Below are 22089 nucleotides of genomic sequence, written 5' to 3' on the forward strand. Positions count from 1 at the left end.
CTTTCCGAGAAATCTTCCCGAGAGGCCAGGAGGGCAGGGCCTTTGTGCTGTTCACTGATGCACCTGGAACAGGGCCTGGCACACAGTAGTGCTCAGTGCCTATCTGTGGAATGGGTGGACAGGTGGATGGACGGGTGGATGGAGGGGTGGATGGACAGGTGGATAGACAGTAGATGGACTGATGGATGGAGAGGTGGATGGACGGGTGGATGGAGTGGTGGATGAACGAGTGGATGGACGGGTGGGTGGACTGGTGAATGGGTGGGTGGATGGAGGGGTGGATGGACGGGTGCATGGACGGGTGCATGGAGGGGTGGATGGAGAGGTGGATGGAGGGGTGGATGGACGGGTGCATGGAGGGGTGGATGGACGGGTGCATGGACGGGTGGACGGAGAGGTGGATGGAGGGGTGGATTACTTAGTGTGGAGTGAGGACTGTGCACAGGTAGGTTTTGAAAGCTTCCCAAGCGATGCCAGTGCCTGACCAGGGCTGTCACTGCACAAGGTGCCCAGACAAAGGTTGACAGAGGGCTGAACGCACCCCACAGCCAAGCTGTGTGCCCCACGTGAGCTCCTCTGCTCAGAGGAGTGAGTCTCTGGCTAATTCTCACGCAGGTGCTCTAGGGACTAATGGTGGCTCTGTGTGTAACAAGTTTTAGGACCAATGGTCTAGGCTGCTTGCCTGGCTCAGTGCACCCTGTACCCCCCAGGTGGCTCGTGTGGACGGCACCGTGGACACGCCCCCCTGCCTGCGCCTGACCCACCGCACCTGGGGCTCCCAGAACAGTCTAGTGGAGATGCTCTTTCTCCGGCTGAGCCTTCCAGTCCAGTTCCACCAGCACTTCCGCTGCACCGCAGGGGCCACCCCCCTGGCACCCCCTGGCCTGCAGCCCCCCGCGGAGGACGAGGCCCGGGCAGCGGAACCTGACCCTGACTATGAAAACCTGCGCCGCTCAGCTGGGCGCTGGGGCGAGGCTGAGGTGGGCAAAGAGGGAAATGCCAAGGAGGGGGCACCGGGGGCCACGCCCCAGGCTGTCGTGGAGGCCCAGCCCGCCAGGGTGGAGAATGAGAAGGATGCCACCACAGAGAAGAACAAGAAGAGAGGGTGAGTCAAGGGTGGGGCGGGGGGGTTGGGATTTGGAAGTGATGGAAATTTTTTGGTTATGACAGTTTTGGGGGGAGGTGCTCGTGTGGGGGGCAGGGTTGGGGGGCTGGGCTTGAGAGCTGGTTCTCACGGCAGCCGCTCCTTCTCACCACCAGGTTCCTGTTCAAGGCCAAGAAGGCCGCCATGATGACCCAGCCACCAGCCACCCCTACTCTGCCCCGGCTCCCTCACGAGGTGGTGCCCACCAACGACCGTGACGACCCTGAGATCATCCTCAACACGACCACGGTGTGAACCGGGGGCCTTCAACTCTGGGGACTCCACAGATTTCCAAATTTCATGCTGCAATTCCCAGGAACCACCTAAACCTGGAGACACCCCACTATACACTGGAGACCACAAAATACAGACTCCTAATTCCATAGAGCCAGGGACCTAAAAATTGCAGGGAACACAGTGAAGCTATGAGGAACACTGTTATAACTCCCAAAATCCAAGGGTTAAACCGATATGGACTCAGCACCCCAATATTTGGGTTCACCCATACAAACTCGGTACCCCCAAATTCAATGGTTATTCTCGTATATTCCTAGGAACCAGAATTTACAATTATTCCAATATAGTCTTGGGATTCCCCAAAGCTGGAATATTTTCTGAGACAAACAGCCCAGTGGTTAGGACCCTGGGCTGCCTGGGTGCCCCTTGGGTAAGTCGCCTGGCCGCTCTGGGCCTTCTTTCTGTGGAAGCTCTATGGTTTCCCCATCAGTAAAATGGGGATGAAAATTGTACCCGCCTGCTGGTGATCGTAAGGTCTGAGTTAATTTGTGAGCTATTATTTATTTATAACTTTGCTGTAACCTGGGGAGGACCTAAATTTGGGGGTATCACAAAATAGTCCTGAAGGATTCCTGAATCTAGAAATACATCAGTAGACACAAAAACAGCAGAACATAGAGCCAGGGGGTCCCCAATCCGGCAACTTCTTGTTAAACTGCCAGAGGACACAGAATCCAGAGAGACCAACTTAGGGTGCCAGGGAAGCCCTGCGTCACCAGCCTTCCAGACTGACCACAGGTCCCCCTTTGCCTCTCCAGTACTATTACTCCGTGAGGGTCTTCGCTGGCCAGGAGCCCAGCTGCGTGTGGGTGGGCTGGGTCACCCCCGACTACCACCAGCACGACATGAACTTCGACCTCAGCAAAGTCCGGGCAGTGACGGTGACCATGGGGGACGAACAAGGCAACGTCCACAGCAGGTACCGGCGAGGGGTGGGGACTGCGGAGGTGGGAGGTCAGCGCTGGGCCCCTGCTCACAAGCTCCCCTCCTCCTCTCCTCTTCCTGTTTCTCTTCTGCTAACGGCTCCTGGTCTAATGGCTCCTCCTCTTTTCCCATTTCTTCTTTTCCCTTTTCTCCTCCTTTTCCATCTTGCCCTCCTCTTTCTACGCTACCTCCTTTGTCTGTTGTGTCTTCCTGCTCCCCCTCCTTCTCCTCCTTCCAGAAACCCCCACCAGCTTCTAAGAATTCTGGCTCCGAGGGGCTCAGGGTCTGGGGTGAGGGGTGTCAGTGCTCAGGTCTGCAGGTGGTGGGTGCTTGCGGATGGGGTCTGAGGTCATGGTATTCTGGGAGCTCGGGAGGGTCCAGGTCCCGAGCTCCTCAGCTGAGGATCGGTGCTCCTCCAGCCTCAAGTGCAGCAACTGCTACATGGTGTGGGGCGGAGACTTCGTGAGCCCCGGGCAGCAGGGCCGGATCAGCCACACGGACCTTATCATCGGCTGCCTGGTAGACTTGGCCACTGGCCTAATGACCTTTACGGCCAATGGCAAAGAGAGCAACACCTTTTTCCAGGTGAGCCCAGCCCTCAGCAACTTAGCAATAGCATCTTCACGTCCCAGCATCCCGGACAACCCTTCCAGACACCCCGCAGGCCAGACCCCAGAGAATCAGCTCCTAGTCTGTCCTCAGGACTGGCCAGAGCTGGGAGGCCCCCGGGGGACCACCTAGTTGAACCATCCATTGAACAGAAGCCCAGAAAGGAGGAGACAGAACACAGCCTTGACCTTCGAGAGAGGTCCGTGTTCCCTCTTAGGCCGGGGGACACCAGTTGCCACCTTTTCACCAATCAGGGGACACCCCAGGATGCACGAGAATCCTAAGGTGGTCTTCTCCTTTTCAACATTTTATTGTGGAAGATTTCAAGCACACAGCAAAAGTAAAGGACCTGTACAGTGAACGCCTACATACCCAGTACCGAAAATCCACCGTCTGTGTTTTACTGTCCTGGCTTTATCACATATTTATCCGCCTATCCATCATTAACCCGTCTAACGTGGATTCTGTAAGACTTTATTTTAAATGGAGAATTTCAAAAGTAGGCAACTGTAGAATAGCAAAATGAACCTCCACATCCCCAGTACACAGCGTCCACTCTCAGCCAGTCTGCTTTCATCTTCACCCCACACACCTTCACCCCACACGCCTTCACCCCACACACACCCTCACCCCACACCCACCCTCACCCCACACCCACCTCCACCCCCACACACACCCTCACCCCACACCCACCCTCACCCCACACCCACCTCCACCCCCCCCCACCCTCACCCCACACCCACCTCCACCCCCACACACACCCTCACCCCACAGCCACCTCCACCCCCACACACACCCTCACCCCACACCCACCCTCACCCCACACCCACCTCCACCCCCACACACACCCTCACCCCACACCCACCCTCACCCCACACCCACCTCCACCCCCATCCCCCACCCTCACCCCACAGCCACCTCCACCCCCACACACACCCTCACCCCCACCCTCACCCCACAGCCACCTCCACCCCCACAGCCACCCTCACCCCCACACACACCCTCACCCCCACACCCACCCTCACCCCACACCCACCTCCACCCCCACCCTCACCGCACACCCACCTCCACCCCCATCCCCCACCCTCACCCCCACACCCACCCTCACCCCCACCCTCACCCCACACCCACCTCCACCCCCATCCCCCACCCTCACCCCTCCACGCACCCTCACCCCCACAACCACCCTCACCTCACACCCACCCTCACCCCCACACCCACCCTCACCCCACACCCACCCTCACCCCCACAGCCACCCTCACCCCCCCACACACCCTCACCTCCACACCCACCTCCACCCCACAGTCACCCTCACCCCCACACCCACCCTCACCCCCACAGCCACCCTCACCCCCCCACACACCCTCACCTCCACCCCCACCCTCACCTCCACACCCACCTCCACCCCACAGTCACCCTCACCCCACAGCCACCTCCACCCCCACACCCACCCTCACCCCCACACCCACCCTCACCCCCCCACACACCCTCACCTCCACCCCCACCCTCACTGCACACCCACCCTCACCCCACAGTCACCTTCACCCCCACAGCCACTGGGAGATCTTGATGGAAATCCCAGACTTCATATGGTTTCATCTCTTTTGGTATGTAGCTCTAAAAGATAAGGATTCTTTTACAAACTATAACCACAATACCACTATCACCTAAAAAAGTTCCAGCGATTCCCCAGTATCATCCATATTCCCCAAAATATCCAGTCCATGCTCAGATTTCTCTGGTCGTCTCAAAAACCTCTTTTTGCTCTCTATTTGTTTGAATTGGAATCTAATAAGGTCATATAGTTTAGTTGGTTGCTGGGACCCTCGAGTCTCTTTTCAGGTGTAGATTTCCCTTCCAGCTCTTTCTTTTTCTTTGAAATATATTTGTTGAAGAAGCTGGGCTGTCTGTTCTGTAGAGCTTTGCTCTTCACAGGGTGGTCTCTGGACCAGCAGGATCTGAGTCCCCTGGGAGCTCCTTAGACAAGCAGACTCTCAGGTCCCTCCTCTGACCCGCCCGATTAGAATCTGAATTTTAACAAATCCCCGGGAATTTGTGGGCACACTACGTCGGAACAGTGCTGGCCTGGTTTCCCACCGTCAGGATCTGGCCAATGCAGCCCTGCAGTGTCCCTTTACCATTTTCCTCTGTTCCCTGTATTTCCTATAAACTGAGAGACGGGTCCAGAGGTGCGATTAGACTCAGGTTCGGCAAGACTGCCTCACAGATGCTGGTATTTGTGGTGGTGGAGCCTGGGTGGGTCCCCCTGTGAAGGTCGGAGGGGCTGGAGGGAAGGGGCAGGCAGAGGACGCTGTCTGGATTTTGAAGAAGGAGTACGTTTGGAGAGAAACGGGAATGGCATTTGTGGTGGGGGTATGAGGTGCGCAAAGATACGGATGTCAGGGTGCCCTGGGGGAGCTGGACGAGGTTGGCCTGGCTGGATCGGAGGGGCTCACTGTGGGCCCCCCAGTGCCTGAGTCTGGATCTGCAGACACTAGGAGGATCAGGAGGGGCAATGGGCCCCAGAGTTTGGGTTCTAGAGTCAACACCTCCTCCAGCTCACCCTCCCCACTTCTCCTTTGCCAGGTGGAACCCAACACAAAGCTGTTTCCTGCCGTCTTTGTCCTGCCCACCCACCAGAATGTCATCCAGTTTGAGCTGGGGAAGCAGAAAGTAAGAGTGCAGTGGTCGGGCAGGCCAGGGAGGGAGGGGTGGGCGGTCAGGCTGGCAGAGCGGCTGAAGGGGAGGGGGCGACCAGGGAGGCCTTCCTGGAAGCAGGGTGGCAGGATGCAGCGGGCTGGGAATCCTGACCCGTGCGCCCCTCCATGCCCCCAGAACATCATGCCACTGTCAGCCGCCATGTTTCTGAGCGAGCGCAAGAACCCGGCCCCGCAGTGCCCGCCACGGCTCGAGGTACAGATGCTGATGCCCGTCTCGTGGAGCCGCATGCCCAACCACTTCCTGCAGGTGGAGACGCGGCGGGCCGGCGAGCGGCTCGGCTGGGCCGTGCAGTGCCGGGAGCCGCTGACCATGATGGCCCTGCACATCCCCGAGGAGAACCGGTGAGGGCCAGCCCAGTGCGCAGGGGTGGGGCAGGTACTGCAAGCCCTCTGGGGTCTGGATCCAACTCAATGACCCCTCCCACTACCCTGGGATTCCAGACAACATCCCAAGAGGCCCTGGACCTACCTTACTATCCCCCAATAATACCCCTGGGGGCTCTAAATCCATCTTAGCGGCCCAGATCCACCTCAGTGGATCACAGACCCATCTCAGGGAAACCACACTCAGCCCAGGGGCCCCAGATAACACCCCAGGGAACTCCGGACAGCACCCCAGGGCTCCAGACCCACCCCACGGGGCTCCACTCATCTCAGGGAGCCCAGATCCACATCAAGGAGCCCACACAATACCCCATGGACCTCAAGTGCACCTCAGAGGGTCTTGGCCATTGTTGGAGAGGGCTCGATACATCCCAGGTCTCTCGGGCATATGCAGGGAGATTTTAGATGCATCCATGGAGATCTCGAACCCCCTCCAGGGGACCCAGACACACCCAGGGCTAGAGATGTGCTCACATGGATGGCAAGAATGCTCTCAAGCACTCTGATCATGGCCAGGGGTCCCAGATGCACCCACACGGCTTCCAACATGCCTCATCTTTCCTTCATTCATTCATTCCATAAATAGGTCTGAGCTCCTCCTGTGGGACCGGCGGCATTCTAGGCTGGGGACACCAAGCCCTTGTGAATGCACATTCTAGTAATGCTCACGTGTAACTTAGGGGCTCAGACCTGCCCGAGGGGGCTCAGACCCATCCCCAGACACACCCATTTGTTTATTTATTCATTCAACAAATACTTATTGAGCGCTCACTATCTGCTAGGTTCTGTTTAGGTGTTGGGAATATAACAAAACAAAACTCCAAACAGGCAAAAACGTCCTGCCCTGTGCAGTTTACATTCCAGCACTGCTCAGACATAAGCAGGGGACTCAGACCTGCCAGAGGGGGTTCAGACCCAACCTGGGGATCCCAGATACACCTCAGGGTCACCAGATCTTCTCTGTGGACTCTCAGGTACTCCAGAGTCCCAGACCATCCCACGATCCCAGATGTATCCGAGGGGGCCCCCAGACCCCTTAGGGACTTCCAGAACCACTCTAAGACTCCTAGACCCAGGGGAACACTGGGATTCCCTGCTGGAGCCACCACACTCACTAAGCACCTCTTTACCTCTCCGTGGTCTGTGTCTGTCTCCCATCTCCTCTGCCCGCTGTGTTCCTGTCTGTGGCCCGTCTCCGCCGCAGGTGCATGGACATCCTGGAGCTGTCGGAGCGCCTGGACCTGCAGCGGTTCCACTCCCACACCCTCTGCCTCTACCGCGCTGTGTGCGCCCTGGGCAACAACCGCGTGGCGCATGCTCTGTGCAGCCACGTGGACCAGGCGCAGCTGCTGCACGCCCTGGAGGACGCGCACCTGCCCGGCCCCCTGCGTGCGGGCTACTACGACCTCCTCATCAGCATCCACCTCGAAAGTGCCTGCCGCAGCCGCCGCTCCATGCTCTCTGAGTACATCGTGCCGCTCACGGAGGAGACACGCGCCATCACGCTCTTCCCGCCCGGAAGAAAGGCGGATAACGGCCCCCGCCACTATGGCCTGCCTGGCGTCGGCGTCACCACCTCGCTGCGGCCTCCGCACCATTTCTCAGCCCCCTGTTTCGTGGCTGCCCTGCCAGCTTCCGGGTTGGCAGACGCCCCGGCCCGCCTCAGCCCCAGCATCCCTCTGGAGGCCCTGCGGGACAAAGCACTGAGAATGCTGGGGGAGGCCGTGCGAGACGGTGGGCAGCACGCACGCGACCCTGTCGGGGGCTCTGTGGAGTTCCAGTTTGTGCCCGTGCTCAAGCTTGTGTCCACCCTGCTGGTAATGGCTTCCTCCTGCTTCCCTCTGTCCCATTCTTCTTCCACATGCCAAATAATCCATCCATACATACATCGACCCCCCTCCCATTTCTACATCCAACCACCCATTCATCTCTCCATCCACACATCCTTCACCTTTCAGTTTATCCTCCTATCATTTACTCATCCTTCATCCACTTTTCCTTCCATCCATTCATCTGTCATCTATTCATGTGTTTATTAAGCTCTTATTCCTTCTTTCCATTCATCCATCCAAGCAACCATCATTGATCCACCTATCCGTCCATCCATCCTCCACCTTTCCATCCATCCCTTTATTCAAACATAACCCTGTCTTTCCATCTGCAAGTCCATCCATCTATTTATGCTTCCATTCTCCACCCACATATCCATCCATTCATCCATATGTGTATCCGTCTATCCAACTTTCAATCTAATTGTCCATCCAGCCTTCCATTCACTCATACATCAGTCCATCCACCATTCCATCTATTCATCTACCCACCTATCCATTTACTTATTAATCTACCTTTTCTTTCATACATTCAATCATCCTCCTCCTCCCACCTGTGCACCCATCCATCCATCCATCCATACATCTACCCTCCACAGATCCACCGTTCTTTCATCTTCCACCTACCTGTCGATCTATCCAGGCACCTCTTTATCCATACGTGTGCACACGCATCCCCCTACCCACGGTCCATCCAGTCATCTACATGCATTCATCCACCCACCCATCCGCCCATTCTCCGTCCTTCTATCCATCCTTTACTTCATGTGCCCTTTCATTCATATGTCCATCTAATAATAACTCATCCGTATATCCATCCATCCGACTTTTCATTCACAAACCTAGCACCCATCCATCCATCCCATCCCACCCCATGGCTATTTATTTACCCATTTGTCTATTTACCCATCCACTCATTTACTTGCTCATGCATCTATCAAACCATCCATCCACCTACCCACCTATCCATACATCATTTATCCTCTGTCACCGTCCACTCACCATCCCTTCCTCCACCTTGACCTTCACTTCTCCGTTATCCACCCTTCCATCCATCTCCCCTTCAAACCTCTACTATTCTATCTATAAATTCATCAAGCCAGCCACCCAGTCCTCCTCCCATTCATCCATCTCTCTCTTTCCCCACTCCTCTTCCCTTTCATCAACCTGTTTCCCTCCCACCTGTTAGCATCTTCATTATGTTACTGAGAGCTGGCATGTGCTGGGGGCTACGAGGGCCTCCAGCGGGCATAGGGTGTGTCCTGTTCCAGAGTCACATGCGCTCAACCTTAGGAGAAAAGATACTTACTTATGTAGGGAGAGGCACTCATGTTTGGTTATGTGGTCGGGCCATGTGGGTGGGACACAGGGTGCGGATCTGGGGGGATCTCAAGGAGGATGGATGGCAGGGCGGGAGGATGCCCTTCCTGCACGTGGGAGGAATCATATACAGCCAATGCAGGAGTGAATCTGGCGTGTGCAGGAGAAGCAGGTCCGGGAAGTGAGGTTAGGACTTCATTAGGGAGGCTCTGCAGGCCACAGTGAAGGACACAGGCTTTGTCCTGTAGGTCATGGGCATCTTTGGCGATGAGGATGTGAAACAAATATTGAAGATGATTGAGCCTGAAGTATTCACTGAGGAGGAAGAGGAAGAGGAGGAGGAGGAGGAAGAAGATGAGGAGGAAGAAGATGAGGAGGAGAAGGAGGAGGATGAGGAGGAAGAGGCACAGGAGAAAGAAGATGAAGAAAAAGAGGAAGAGGAACCAGCAGAAGGGGAAAAAGGAGAAAGCTTGGAGGAGGGACTGCTCCAGATGAAGCTGCCGGAGTCTGTGAAGTTACAGGTGGGCTGGTTCTTCCCGCTTGTCAGCCTCCATCCATCTGGGCTGGGAGGCACAGGGTCTGGTGAGGCATGAGTCTGGACTCTGTCCTGAGGCCATGGAGAGCTGTGCGGAAGTGCGTAAAGCAGTGGGGTGCTGCTGGCTTGGAATGATCTCTCTGGTTTCCAAGTGGAAAGTGAATTGGAGGTATGAGGCCATGGGGAAGTCTGGCTTAAGGGTCCAGGCAGGAGACAATGGTGGCTGGACTGGGGCAGAGCCATGGAGAGGGGAGAGAAAGCAAGAAAAGTTTCATGGAGGTCCTGATGGTCTCACCACCATCCCTCCTACTACATGGCTGTCCTCCCACAGATGTGCCACCTGCTGGAGTATTTCTGTGACCAAGAGCTTCAGCACCGTGTGGAGTCCCTGGCAGCCTTTGCAGAGCGCTATGTGGACAGGCTCCAGGCCAACCAGCGGGACCGCTACGGCCTCCTCATGAAAGCCTTCACCATGTCTGCAGCTGAGACCGCCCGGCGTACTCGCGAGTTCCGCTCGCCACCCCAGGAGCAGGTCCTCTGACCCCTGATCCCGGCTGGCCTTAGTGTCTAAACCCCAACCTCAGCCCCTCCCCTACTCTCATCACTAATGGTACTCGACCTCTGAACCTGTGCTTGGTCTCTGACCCTATTGATAGACTTACCTCTCACTCTCCTAACACTCTGGACCAAACCGACCTCTGAGTCACCTCAGACTGTCCCTGGCCCCTTCAAACCTCTAGTCTCCCAGATATTCTTCACTAACTCACACTTTGACTCATAACCTTAGACAGGGAGTCACAACTGGATCTTTGATCCTTGACCTCAGAGTTCCTGCTCTGAGGTCTCTGACCCTCATCCTAACCTTGATCCTTCTCCTAGATCAACATGCTATTGCACTTCAAAGATGAGGAGGATGAGGAAGATTGTCCTCTCCCTGAAGACATTCGACAGGATTTGCTCGAATTTCATCAAGACCTGCTGGCACACTGTGGTAAGGAGAGGGGATCAGGGAACCATCCTCCCAAACCTTCTCTTTAGACGTCTCCTGAAGTTTCCCTCAGATTTCCTAATCTTAAACATCTACAGTAGTGGTGCTGTGTAACTGTTGGTTGGTTGAATGAATGGATGTATTAGTGAACAAATAGATGAGGAATAGAAGGATATGTTCATATGGGTATTTGGGTGGATGTATACATGGATGGATGGCTATAGGCAGATGGATGAGGGTGGAGGGATGCATGGCTGGAGGGATGGATGGATGACCTCCATTGTTTCTGATGTCAGCTAATAATCTTACTGAGATTCCCTTATGATGTGTTATTTTCCTCTGGCTGGCTTTCAAGATTTTCTCTTTGCCTTTGCCATTAAGTATGATGTGTCTAGAAGTGTAGCTCTTTGAATTTAACCTGCCGGGATTTTGCTGACTTTCTTGGATGTGCAGATCAATATTTTTCATAAAATTTGGGACTTTTTGGCCATATTTCTCCAAATATTTTTTTCTGCCCCTTTCTTGTGTCTCCTTCTGGGACTCCCATTATGCATATATTGGTATATTTGATTGTGTCCCACTGGTCTCTGAGGCTCTGTTAGTCTTTCTTTATTCTTTTATTTTTCTGTTCTTCAGATTGGATAGTCTTTATTCTCCTACCTTCAAGTTCACTGATTCTTTCTCCTACCAGCTCAAATAGGCTGTTGTACCCCTCTAGTGATTTTTAAATTTCTGTTGTTTTACTTTTCACCTCCAGATTTCCATATGGTTATTTTTATATTATCTACTTCTCTATTAATATTCTCCATTTGATAAGTCATTGTCATCATACTGCTCTTTAATATTTTAGACATGGTTTCATTTAGTTCTTTGAACCTGTTTATAGTAGCCGATTTAAAAGACAAATGCTTCAAAGAATGATTAAATGAACGAACATATGAACATGTAAAGAAATAAATGAAAACCCCCATGAATGAGAAATGAATACACAAACAGATGAATGAATAAGACGTGAATGCTTGAGCAGACGAATGAGCAAATGGATGAATGACACTCCCTCCCGTCTTGATCACCTCCAGGAATTCAGCTGGAGGGCGAGGAGGAGGAACCGGAGGAAGAGGCCACCCTGAGTAGCCGCCTGATGAGCCTGTTGGAGAAAGTGCGGCTGGTGAAGAAGAAGAAAGAGAAGCCTGAGGATGAGCCGCCCGCAGAGGAGAGCAAACCCCGTGAGGACTGGGACCACCAGGAGGGGGCTGGGGCGGGGTGGGCAGCCCTGTGCTTGGGGAGCCGCGTGCATGAGGAGTAGGGCAAGGAGGGGTATATGGGTATTAATGAGAGAGGAGGAGTGGAGGGCGGGGTGAGAGATGAGGCAGGTGGGAGGTGTGGCCCAAATGTGGGGGCTGCACTGTACGTGTGTTGCACCAGGATAGCATGGGTAGCCCTCCAGCCCAGAGACATACACCCAACCTTGGGATGGTGGCAACTCCTTTACCTTCGTGGTTTCCATGTCCTTGTGGCTCTTGTTTGTTTTTCTTTTCTTTCTTGGTGAGACAATTACTGTGCTGAGGCATTAGAAACCCAGTTATGATAAATGTTGGTCCAGTGGATCACTGTGCAAACTATATATCAGCTCCATCTAACAAGGACAGAGTCCCTGACGTTGGTACAGGGTTTATTCTGCAAGATTCAGGAAACTTTTATTGGGCCAACTCCAGGCCAGGCACTGTTGGCAGGGCTGGGGAGTACAGTAGGGGAAGAGTCAAAGTCCGTGCCCTCGAGGAGTTTAGACTATTACAACAGACATAAATATACACATATCATAATGTCAGGTGGCCACGGGTGCTGAGAAGAAAAATAAAACTGAGTGAGAGGGACAAAGACAGCGGGGTGGGAGCTGGGGAGTGAGGTGTGCAAAGATCTGGGGAAGGATGATTGGTTCAGAGGGAACAGCCAGTGCAAAGGCCCTGAGTCAGGGACATGCTTGACATGCTTAGAGGCCCATGTGGCTGGAGCAGAGAGGATAAGGGGGAGAGGAGCAGGAGATGAGGTCAGAGGGGACAGGGCCGGATTGTGTAGGGCTGCTGGAAGGAAGGTAGGATTAACATATTGCCAGTCATGAAGTGACACCATCATTCAATGCCAGTGCATGGAGTTTTCTTCTAACACTGAGATACAGGGGACATCTGTCTTCTCTCCCAGAAATCCCGAGAAGGAAAAGGGTTGGGAGAAAAAGAAACAGAGAGCAAAATGGATGTGGGACATGGGAGAGGTGAGTCCCACCGAGATCAGCAGGGAAAATAAATGAGTTGTTTTGACATCATTTTCAGACGACGCCAAAGTCCTCCCAGCTTATCTTTGTGTCTGTCGCCTCTCTTGATGAAATGTTGGTGGCATTTGTACAGAACCAATGGAGCTGGGACTTGTGCTTTCAAAGATGCACAGTGAACTGCTTACAATAGTGCGTTGCTGTTCTGAGTGACACAGTTCCTTCTTCCTCTTGAGACTGGTCGGGGGCCCTGAGGAGTGAGGATGAGGGTGAAGAGAGCAGAGAGTCTTAGGGCAACAGGAGAACATCTGCCCGGATTCGCGCACCCCTGGCAGGTGGAGGATGTGGGCCCTTAGTGACTGAGGAGCCTTCTGGAAAGAGGGGCCCCTTCCGCATGGCTCTGGCTCAAAGCCCTGGCCAGATGGAGGGTTCTGACTCTTGCGTCCCCGTCCAGAGTCCCTGCAGGAGCTCGTGTCCCACACGGTGGTGCGTTGGGCGCAAGAGGACTTCGTGCAGAGCCCAGAGCTGGTGCGTGCCATGTTCAGCCTCCTGCACCGGCAGTACGACGGCCTCGGGGAGCTGCTGCGCGCCCTGCCCCGGGCCTACACCATCTCACCGTCCTCCATGGCGGACACCATGAGCCTGCTTGAGTGCCTGGGCCAGATCCGCTCGCTGCTCATCGTGCAGATGGGCCCCCAGGAGGAGAACCTGATGATCCAGAGCATCGGGTGAGCCCCGCCCGCTCCCCTGACTTTGCATGTCCCGGGGAAGAGAGGGGCGCCTTCCCAGCTCCAGCTTGTCCCCCTGGGTCATGTCCCCTGGATACAATGATGTCTCCCTCTCCCACTTCTGCCCCATGCTCAGCGTCATCCCCTCCTCCCCCCTCAGCCAGCCCATCTCCCTGGGTCATGTCCCCTCCTCTTACCACTCCATCCACCCCACGTAACAGCTCCTACTCACCTGCAACTCTTGGCACAAAGTTTACCATCTTTGAGCTTCAGTTTCCTCGTCTCCAAAATGGAGAGAGCACGTCTCCCTCATAGAGTCGTGGTGCGGCCTTAGTGAGCTTGCGCACAGTCGCAGGAGTAATAATAATGGGAATAGTATTGAGCACTCACTCAGTGTCTAGTGTGCCTCATTCATTCACTCAGCAAACTCCAAGCACCTACTGTGTGCCAGGCCCTTTTGAAGCACTTGGGGATTCCATGGGCCACAGGACGAAGGTCTCCTCCCCAGGGGAGCCCACCGTGGGTCCAGGCCTTGGCTTGCTTGTCTGTGAAATAGGGGCAATTATAATCCCCCTCCCAGAGCGGACAGAGAGTGGACGAGTTCAGAGCTGTAAAGGGGCTGGGCCGGGCACAGAGTAAGCTCGATGAGTGTTAACTGTCATCACGTGGAGGCGACAGCTCCCCCAAGGGCTGGGGGCCCTCCCTGGAGTTGGCCCCCCCCTCCCCCCGCCCCTGGTGACGCATGCGCTCTCTGGCTCCAGGAACATCATGAACAACAAGGTCTTCTATCAACACCCGAACCTGATGCGGGCGCTGGGCATGCACGAGACGGTCATGGAGGTGATGGTCAACGTCCTCGGGGGTGGCGAATCCAAGGTAAGGGGCCCAGGGGGCCGGGGGTTCAGGGGCGGGGGCCGCGGAGGGCAGCACTGACCCCCGGCCCCCCTGCCTGCCCAGGAGATCCGCTTCCCCAAGATGGTGACGAGCTGCTGCCGCTTCCTCTGCTACTTCTGTCGCATCAGCCGGCAGAACCAGCGCTCCATGTTCGACCACCTGAGCTACCTGCTGGAGAACAGCGGCATCGGCCTGGGTGAGGACCCTCGTCTCCCTCCTGGCCGTCCATCCAGGCCCACCTCATTCTCTGGGCTCACTCACTCATTCAGTCATTCAACAAACACTCCCTCTCAACCCACTCTGGATCTGGGCCTGTAATGGGCAGTGCTGTGGACACCCAGAGAGCCCTGGATCTGGCCCTTAGGGGCCTCCCAGTGCCGTGGGGAAGACCGACTCATCCCAGACAGCGACAGCCCAGAACAGTCAGGCCAGGGATGGGGAAGCACAGGCCAGAGGAGGCCCCTGACCCAGGCTGGAAAAGGGGTGGTCAGGGAGGGCTTCCTAGAGGAGGTGAGGCAAGCAGGAATGAGACAGGCGGCCGCACACCTCCAAAGAGCATTCTCGTGGCCTCTCACCCCACAGGCATGCAGGGCTCCACGCCCCTGGATGTGGCGGCTGCCTCCGTCATTGACAACAATGAGCTGGCCCTGGCGCTGCAGGAGCAGGACCTGGAGAAGGTGCAGATGGAGGAGACCAGGCCCCCTGAGGCCCCCCGGGGCCCCTGCTGACTTGGGACCCATTCGGAGGGGCGATTCTGGGTGGTCCAGGACCCGATCAGAAGGGGAACAATTTGCTGGGCAAGAACAGGACTCAGTCACTCATTCATGGGGCTGAGTGCGAATCCACACTCCCCCTCCCCAGCCGCGCGGCCTTGAGGTGCCTCTTGGCCCCTGTGCCCCCGCTTCTGCATGTAGCAGTGAAGGGCCTGGGCTCTGGAGTCCAGTGACTTAGGTCAACAACCCCGGCTCCCTTGCTGTGTGGCCTTGGACAAGTGACTTAACTTCTCCAGGCCTCTGTCTCCTCATCTGTAGAATGAATATCATAATAGAAACCACTTCATAGACTTCTGGGGATTAAATGAGTTAATCCAGGCTGCGTTTATAAAACAATAAGCACTCAATAGCAGTTACCCGCGGTTATGTATTACTTATTTAACCAATATTGATTGAGCACCTGTGGGCATGGGGTGTGACAGTGACTGGGACAGTCAAAAAGCCTTGTCCTTGTGAAGGTGACTAGCTGGGAGGATGGATGATAAGATGATTAAGTAAAATACAGGTGTGTAGCTGGTGACGAGTGTTGAGGAAAAAAGTAAGCAGGAGAGAGAAATATCGTGTCACAGGGTGTCCGAGTTTAGACAAGAGCGGTCAGAGAAAGCCTCATCGGGTGACATCCAGGGAAAGCTCTGAAGGAGGTGAGGGGCCTTATGGACATCGAGGGAAGAGCATTCCAGGCCGGCAACAGCCAGTGCAAAGGCCCTGAGGCAGGAATGAACCTCATGAGTTTGAGAAACAGCAAAGTGTGGTTGGAGCCAAGGAAGGGAGGGGTGAGCAGAGGGAGGTGAGGGCAGGGAGGTGACAGGGCAGATTGTGTGGAGGGTCCTGTGGGCCACAGTGAGGGCCCTGGCTTTTACGCTAAGTAAGATGGAGCCACAGGAGGGTTCTGAGTAGGGGAGGGGCATGACCTGACTCAGGTGTTTGCAGGGGCCTTCTGACTGTGTGTGGGGGACAGACTGGGGTGAGCAGGGAGGCAGGGAGGAGGCCGCTGGGATGGTCCAGGTGGGAGATGAGGGTTATTGTTTGCGGAGGGATAGAGAGATGAATTGGCCTGTGGAGCCCCAAGGATGGCCAGGGACCTGCGCCTTGGTGAGGAAAGTGGTGAAGGTCTGGCCCTGGCTGAGCCTCCTCCGCCCGCAGGTGGTGTCCTACCTGGCAGGCTGTGGGCTCCAAAGCTGCCCCATGCTCCTGGCCAAAGGGTACCCGGACATCGGCTGGAACCCCTGCGGCGGAGAGCGCTACCTGGATTTCCTGCGCTTCGCGGTCTTCGTGAATGGTGAGGCAGGACGGGAGGCGGGGCCCCGGTGGAAGCTCCCCCGGGGTGTGGTCCACATCCTGAGCCCCCGGCCCGGCCTGCGCAGGGATCCCTCCCGGTGGGCACGGGCCAGGGTGTGAGCCAGCAGCGGCCTGGCGTCACCCCTTGAGGTGCTGGGTGCGGGGCTGCCCCGGGGGGCGGTCCCTGCTTGGTGGCTCACGAGGCCCCGCCCCCGCCCCGCGGCCAGGAGAGAGCGTGGAGGAGAACGCCAACGTGGTGGTGCGGCTGCTCATCCGCAAGCCCGAGTGCTTCGGGCCGGCCCTGCGAGGGGAGGGCGGCTCGGGGCTGCTGGCCACCATCGAAGAGGCCATCCGCATCTCCGAGGACCCCGCGCGGGACGGCCCCGGTGTCCGCAGGGACCGGAGGCGCGAGCAGTGAGTCCCCGCCCCGTCCATCGCCGAACGGCCCGCCCTCCCCCGGCCCCTCGCTGCCTCCCCCACACCACCGCCTTCCCCCGCAGCTTCGGCGAGGAGCCCCCTGAGGAAAACCGGGTGCACCTGGGACATGCCATCATGTCCTTCTACGCTGCCTTGATCGACCTGCTGGGACGCTGTGCGCCAGAGATGCATGTGAGCCCCAAAAGGCCAGGAACGGGGAGGGGCATCCATGGCCACCCTAGAACCTCCTCATTCAGACATGACAACACTGACTGAGCTCTTGCTATGGGGGTGGTCCCGAGCTAGGCAATCCTGGGGACACACCAGCGACCAGGACACCCCAGGCCCGCTGTCATGGAGCTCCCGGTCCAGTGGAGGAGACCAGGCAAGGGGAGCGGGGGTGGTCAGCGCTGCAGTGGGGAAGCACCGGCAGAGGGGGCAGCTGGGCGTCCTAGAGTTAGCCCCCCAGAAGGAGGCCTGCGCCACCTGCCAGCGTGTCAGGAAGCCATGGATGGAGTAACGACGTGCGCACCTCCCCCTCCAGCTAATCCAAGCCGGCAAAGGCGAAGCTCTGAGGATCCGCGCCATCCTGCGCTCCCTCGTGCCCCTGGACGACCTCGTGGGCATCATCAGCCTCCCTCTGCAGATCCCCACCCTGGGCAAAGGTGCGGAGGACGGGGCGGGACTCCGCAAGGGAGTGATGCTGGGGAGGGAGCCGCCGGGGCCCAGGGGCGGCCCTCACCCCCTGCCCTCCTTGCCCACAGATGGGGCTCTGGTGCAGCCCAAGATGTCGGCATCCTTCGTGCCCGACCACAAGGCTTCCATGGTGCTCTTCTTGGACCGCGTGTATGGCATCGAGAACCAGGACTTCTTGTTGCACGTCCTAGACGTGGGGTTCCTGCCTGACATGCGGGCGGCCGCCTCGCTGGACACGGTGAGCTGCCTGGCCAGCCTCCCTGTCCAGAGCGGGATGTGAGATGGGTCGTGGGAACAGCAGCAGCACGGTGGCTTGTTCTGAAATTGTGCACGTGTCATAATCCTCCCTCCCCCACCATCAAGACAGAAAACAAGAACCAGGAAAAACTCTGAGTTCTGGATAGGCCAGGTGGAAATCTCCAAGACCTCAGGTGTTAAGAATAATCATTCTCACTGATGGCTCAGCACATGGAGACACAAAGACCTGTGCACAACCACAATAATAGTAACAGAAAATGACAAGGCCACGTAAGATGAGGACTGAGAACTGAACTCCCCTTGGGTGTGGTCCACATCCTGAGCCACCGGCCTGGCCTGAGCAGGGGGATCCCTCCCAGTGGGCACAGGCCAGGGTCTGAGGCCAGCAGCGGCCTGAGGTGCTGGTTTGGCCAAATGAAGGTCCCTGGTGAGCTGGACAAGCAGTGTGAAGGTTGGAGGAAAGTCTGGCTGAGAGCCTGGGAAGGGAGAGACTGGAGACAGCGAGTGTCGACAGTTCTTTACACGAGTTGGTGACAGAGGAGGCAGAGGGACGGTGGTGTGCTGGAGGGTGAGCTTGGTCAAGGGGAGGCTCTTCTGAAGGTGGGAGAAATAACTGTTGGCGGTTAACAGGGAAAGGAACTTCAATCTGTAACCACCAGTTTATCAGAAGTCCAGGGGACAGAGGGACAAGTTAACAGACACCACCGGGAAGCGACCAGCCAAAGCCAAAATGTGGGAAATTCCACTGGGCAAATGACCCTATTTCTCCAGCAAATAAATAGCATGGAAAAGGGACAGTTACAGAGGAAAAGAGCCATCAGCCAAATACAGTATGTGGCCCTTCTTGGGACCCTGATCCAAACAATCCTGGCTAAATGCAAAGCAATTTTTGAGACCCTTGGAGAAGACTGGTCATGAAGAGTAAGGGATTGTTAATTCTGTGTGGTGTGATAATGGCAGCGTGGAATGTTAACTGGAAGCACTTGTCTGAAGGGAGACACACATTTTAAGTACCCGTGGGTAAAATGGGATGTGTGTGGAGGTCGCATGAAAATATTAGAGGAAAAAAAGGTGAGAGAGAGAGAGGAAACAAGCCTGCAGAAGGTGCGTATCTGCTCAACAGTCCAATCTGGGTCATGAGGGTTCATTGATTGGCACTTCGATTTTTGTGTGTGTGTGTAAAATTTTGCATAGTCCAGAGTCATAAGACTGGGAAGAGCTGGTTTGGGGGGAAGATCAGAAGCCTGGGTCGTTTGCTCAGAGTTGTCCAGGACGGGTGCCAGGGCAACCCCAGGAGCGTGCAGCGGGCCTGATGTCCCTGCCCTGCGCCCCAGGCCACTTTCAGCACCACGGAGATGGCGCTGGCGCTGAACCGCTACCTGTGCGTGGCCGTGCTGCCGCTCATCACCAAGTGCGCGCCGCTCTTCGCGGGAACCGAGCACCGCGCCATCATGGTGGACTCCATGCTTCACACGGTGTACCGCCTGTCCCGCGGCCGCTCGCTCACCAAGGCGCAGCGCGACATCATCGAGGACTGCCTCATGGCGCTCTGCAGGTGGGGCGGGACCCCGAGGCGGGACGGTATGGCGGGGAGCGGTGGGCCTCAGGGTGACATCCGCCATCACTACGTGTCCCCGCAGGTACATCCGCCCGTCTATGCTACAGCACCTGCTGCGGCGCCTGGTGTTCGACGTGCCCATCCTTAACGAGTTCGCCAAGATGCCGCTCAAGGTGAGGGCGAGCCCTCTTTAGCGTGCTCATTTGCATGCCCCACCCACCCGCTGGCTCTGCCCTGGGAAGCCCCCTAGAAACCTCTTTGGCGTTCTTAATTTGCCTAGCGGGATTCCCAGGACATTCGCTTTGCGTCATTGGTGCCTCTAACACTCCCTAATTAGCATTTAATTTGCCTAACAGTGAGCCAGCCCCCGCCTCAATTAGCATAGATTTGCATGGGGTGCACCGCTTTTCCTAATTAGCTTGCTTATTTGCATGGTCAGACCACCAGCCTTCCACTATTCAAATGAGTGCATTTATTTGAATAAACAGTACCACAGCTATTCTGAATATTTGCACACTGTCTCTCCTATATTTTTTCACTTGCGTGCTAGTTTGCATAAGGAGATACCCCCAACTCGGATAGCTTGACTATTTTGCATAACACAGCTAAATCAGTCCTACTTCAATTTGCATATTGGATGGTGGAGGCCCTCTTCCCAATTACCATATATTTGCAGGGGTTCTGTCTATGTTTCTATTTGCCATAGTAATTCGCATAAGTGTGGATCACTCTCTCCATATGCCCATTTGCACATGACTCTACCCACGGATTAATATTAGCATGCTTATTTGTGTAAAGGAACACTGACAAATCCAGCTCTGATTTAATGCCCACCCTGACTCTAAATTAGAATGCCAAATTTGCATAAGAAACTGTCCAGGACCGCTCGTGATACTATTTCCTCCTCGTTAGCATATCATTTGCATAATCCACACCTCCTTCATAATTTAAAAGCACTGGCACCCCTGGGCCTCCCAGGACCCTCACTTGCCTGCCAGCTGCTTATGCTCCCTTTATTTGTGTGTCCCCCTCTTGCTTCCACCCAGCTCCTCACCAACCACTATGAGCGTTGTTGGAAGTACTACTGCCTCCCGACGGGCTGGGCCAACTTCGGGATCACGTCAGAGGAAGAGCTGCACCTCACTCGGAAACTCTTCTGGGGCATCTTTGACTCACTGGCCCATAAGGTCTGGGCCCCCGGGGGCCCTGAAAGGAGCCTGTTTGGAGGGTTTGGGGCCCAAAGTCTTGGATCCAGAATGAAATCCTTCGGGTTCAGGGAAGGGGGTTGATGATTGGAGGGGTGAGTTTGAGGTCCTGGGGCTCCAGGATTGGAAGGCTCAGCCAGGCCTGTGGTGACCGCCCCACCCCCGGCATCTGCAGAAGTACGACCAAGAGCTGTACCGCATGGCCATGCCTTGTCTGTGCGCCATCGCAGGGGCCCTGCCCCCCGACTATGTGGACGCCTCGTACTCATCCAAGGCCGAGAAGAAGGCCACGGTGGACGCTGAAGGCAACTTTGATCCTCGGCCTGTGGAGACCCTCAAGTGAGGCCTGGGGCCAGGAGGGCGGTGGGGCTGGGGGCTGGGAGAAGGAGGTGATGTCAGAGGTGGAAGGAGGGGCCAGCCCCAGCATGTGCTGATCCTGTCCCCCTTGATAGTGTGATCATCCCAGAGAAGCTGGACTCCTTCATTAACAAGTTCGCTGAGTACACACATGAGAAGTGGGCCTTCGACAAGGTTGGCGTCAGGGTCCTCCCCTCACCAGGACCCCCCACCCCTGCCGGCCTCCCTCAAGACCCCAGCTTTCCCCAGACCCAGGTCTTCCCTGAGGCCTCCAAACTTCCCCGAGACCCCTAACTCTTCCTAGGACCCACAGGCTCCTCTGGAGCCCTCAGCCCTCCAGGGTTCCCGCCCTGTGTCCCCCAGGCTGCTGTCTACCCTTCATCCCGCCCCACCCCCAGCTCCATAGCGGCACAGCCTCCACCATCCCCTCTCTGCCTCCAGATCCAGAACAACTGGTCCTATGGGGAGAACATAGATGAGGAACTGAAGACACACCCCATGCTGAGGCCCTACAAGACCTTCTCAGAGAAGGTGACCAAGCCTTGGGGCCCCATGTTGGGGGTCCAGAGTGAAACCTCCCATTTTGGGGGTTCAGGGAGGAGTGTGTCTGCTTCACGGGCTTGGATCAGGCTCCGTCTGCAGGTTGGGGCTCCCCACCCAAGGACTTTGCTTTTCCTCAAACTTGGCTGCCTCCCCTAGAACCCAGACTCCTAGTGTTCCTTCTAGAGTCAGAGAGACTGGGTTTGCTGCCTTGACGGTGCCATTTAACTTCTCCGAGTCTCACGTGTAAAATGGGATAATGAGGGTTGGTTTGGGAGGCTCTGTTACAGAGCAGTAAGAGGCCTGGGTTCGTATCCCGGCTGGACCACTTCCTACCCTCGTGGTCGGGGCTGTCGGCTTCCTGGGACA

At 56.1% G+C, this 22089-nt stretch overlaps 1 protein-coding gene across 4 annotated transcripts in view; it reads left to right on the plus strand.

Moving 5' to 3' along the window:
• Positions 1-22089, plus strand: part of RYR1 (ryanodine receptor 1) — a 106386-nt gene that overhangs the window by 27649 nt on the left and 56648 nt on the right. For all 4 annotated transcript variants that reach the window (XM_023649662.2, XM_070224377.1, XM_023649663.2 and 1 more), the window contains exons 28-53: positions 711-1105; positions 1261-1393; positions 2200-2360; positions 2785-2950; positions 5561-5647; positions 5810-6036; positions 7283-7895; positions 9476-9748; positions 10094-10294; positions 10642-10753; positions 11830-11976; positions 13471-13744; positions 14506-14620; positions 14702-14834; positions 15221-15315; positions 16555-16690; positions 16917-17103; positions 17190-17298; positions 17651-17771; positions 17871-18040; positions 19395-19615; positions 19701-19791; positions 20665-20805; positions 20999-21162; positions 21276-21354; positions 21622-21711. In XM_023649662.2, the coding sequence (XP_023505430.2) occupies positions 711-1105; positions 1261-1393; positions 2200-2360; positions 2785-2950; positions 5561-5647; positions 5810-6036; positions 7283-7895; positions 9476-9748; positions 10094-10294; positions 10642-10753; positions 11830-11976; positions 13471-13744; positions 14506-14620; positions 14702-14834; positions 15221-15315; positions 16555-16690; positions 16917-17103; positions 17190-17298; positions 17651-17771; positions 17871-18040; positions 19395-19615; positions 19701-19791; positions 20665-20805; positions 20999-21162; positions 21276-21354; positions 21622-21711 (4641 nt within the window). The remainder of the gene's footprint in view (positions 1-710; positions 1106-1260; positions 1394-2199; positions 2361-2784; positions 2951-5560; positions 5648-5809; positions 6037-7282; positions 7896-9475; positions 9749-10093; positions 10295-10641; positions 10754-11829; positions 11977-13470; positions 13745-14505; positions 14621-14701; positions 14835-15220; positions 15316-16554; positions 16691-16916; positions 17104-17189; positions 17299-17650; positions 17772-17870; positions 18041-19394; positions 19616-19700; positions 19792-20664; positions 20806-20998; positions 21163-21275; positions 21355-21621; positions 21712-22089) is intronic.

Source organism: Equus caballus, chromosome 10 (genome assembly GCF_041296265.1).
Source record: "Equus caballus isolate H_3958 breed thoroughbred chromosome 10, TB-T2T, whole genome shotgun sequence".
In the NCBI taxonomy this organism is placed as follows: Eukaryota; Metazoa; Chordata; class Mammalia; order Perissodactyla; family Equidae; genus Equus; species Equus caballus.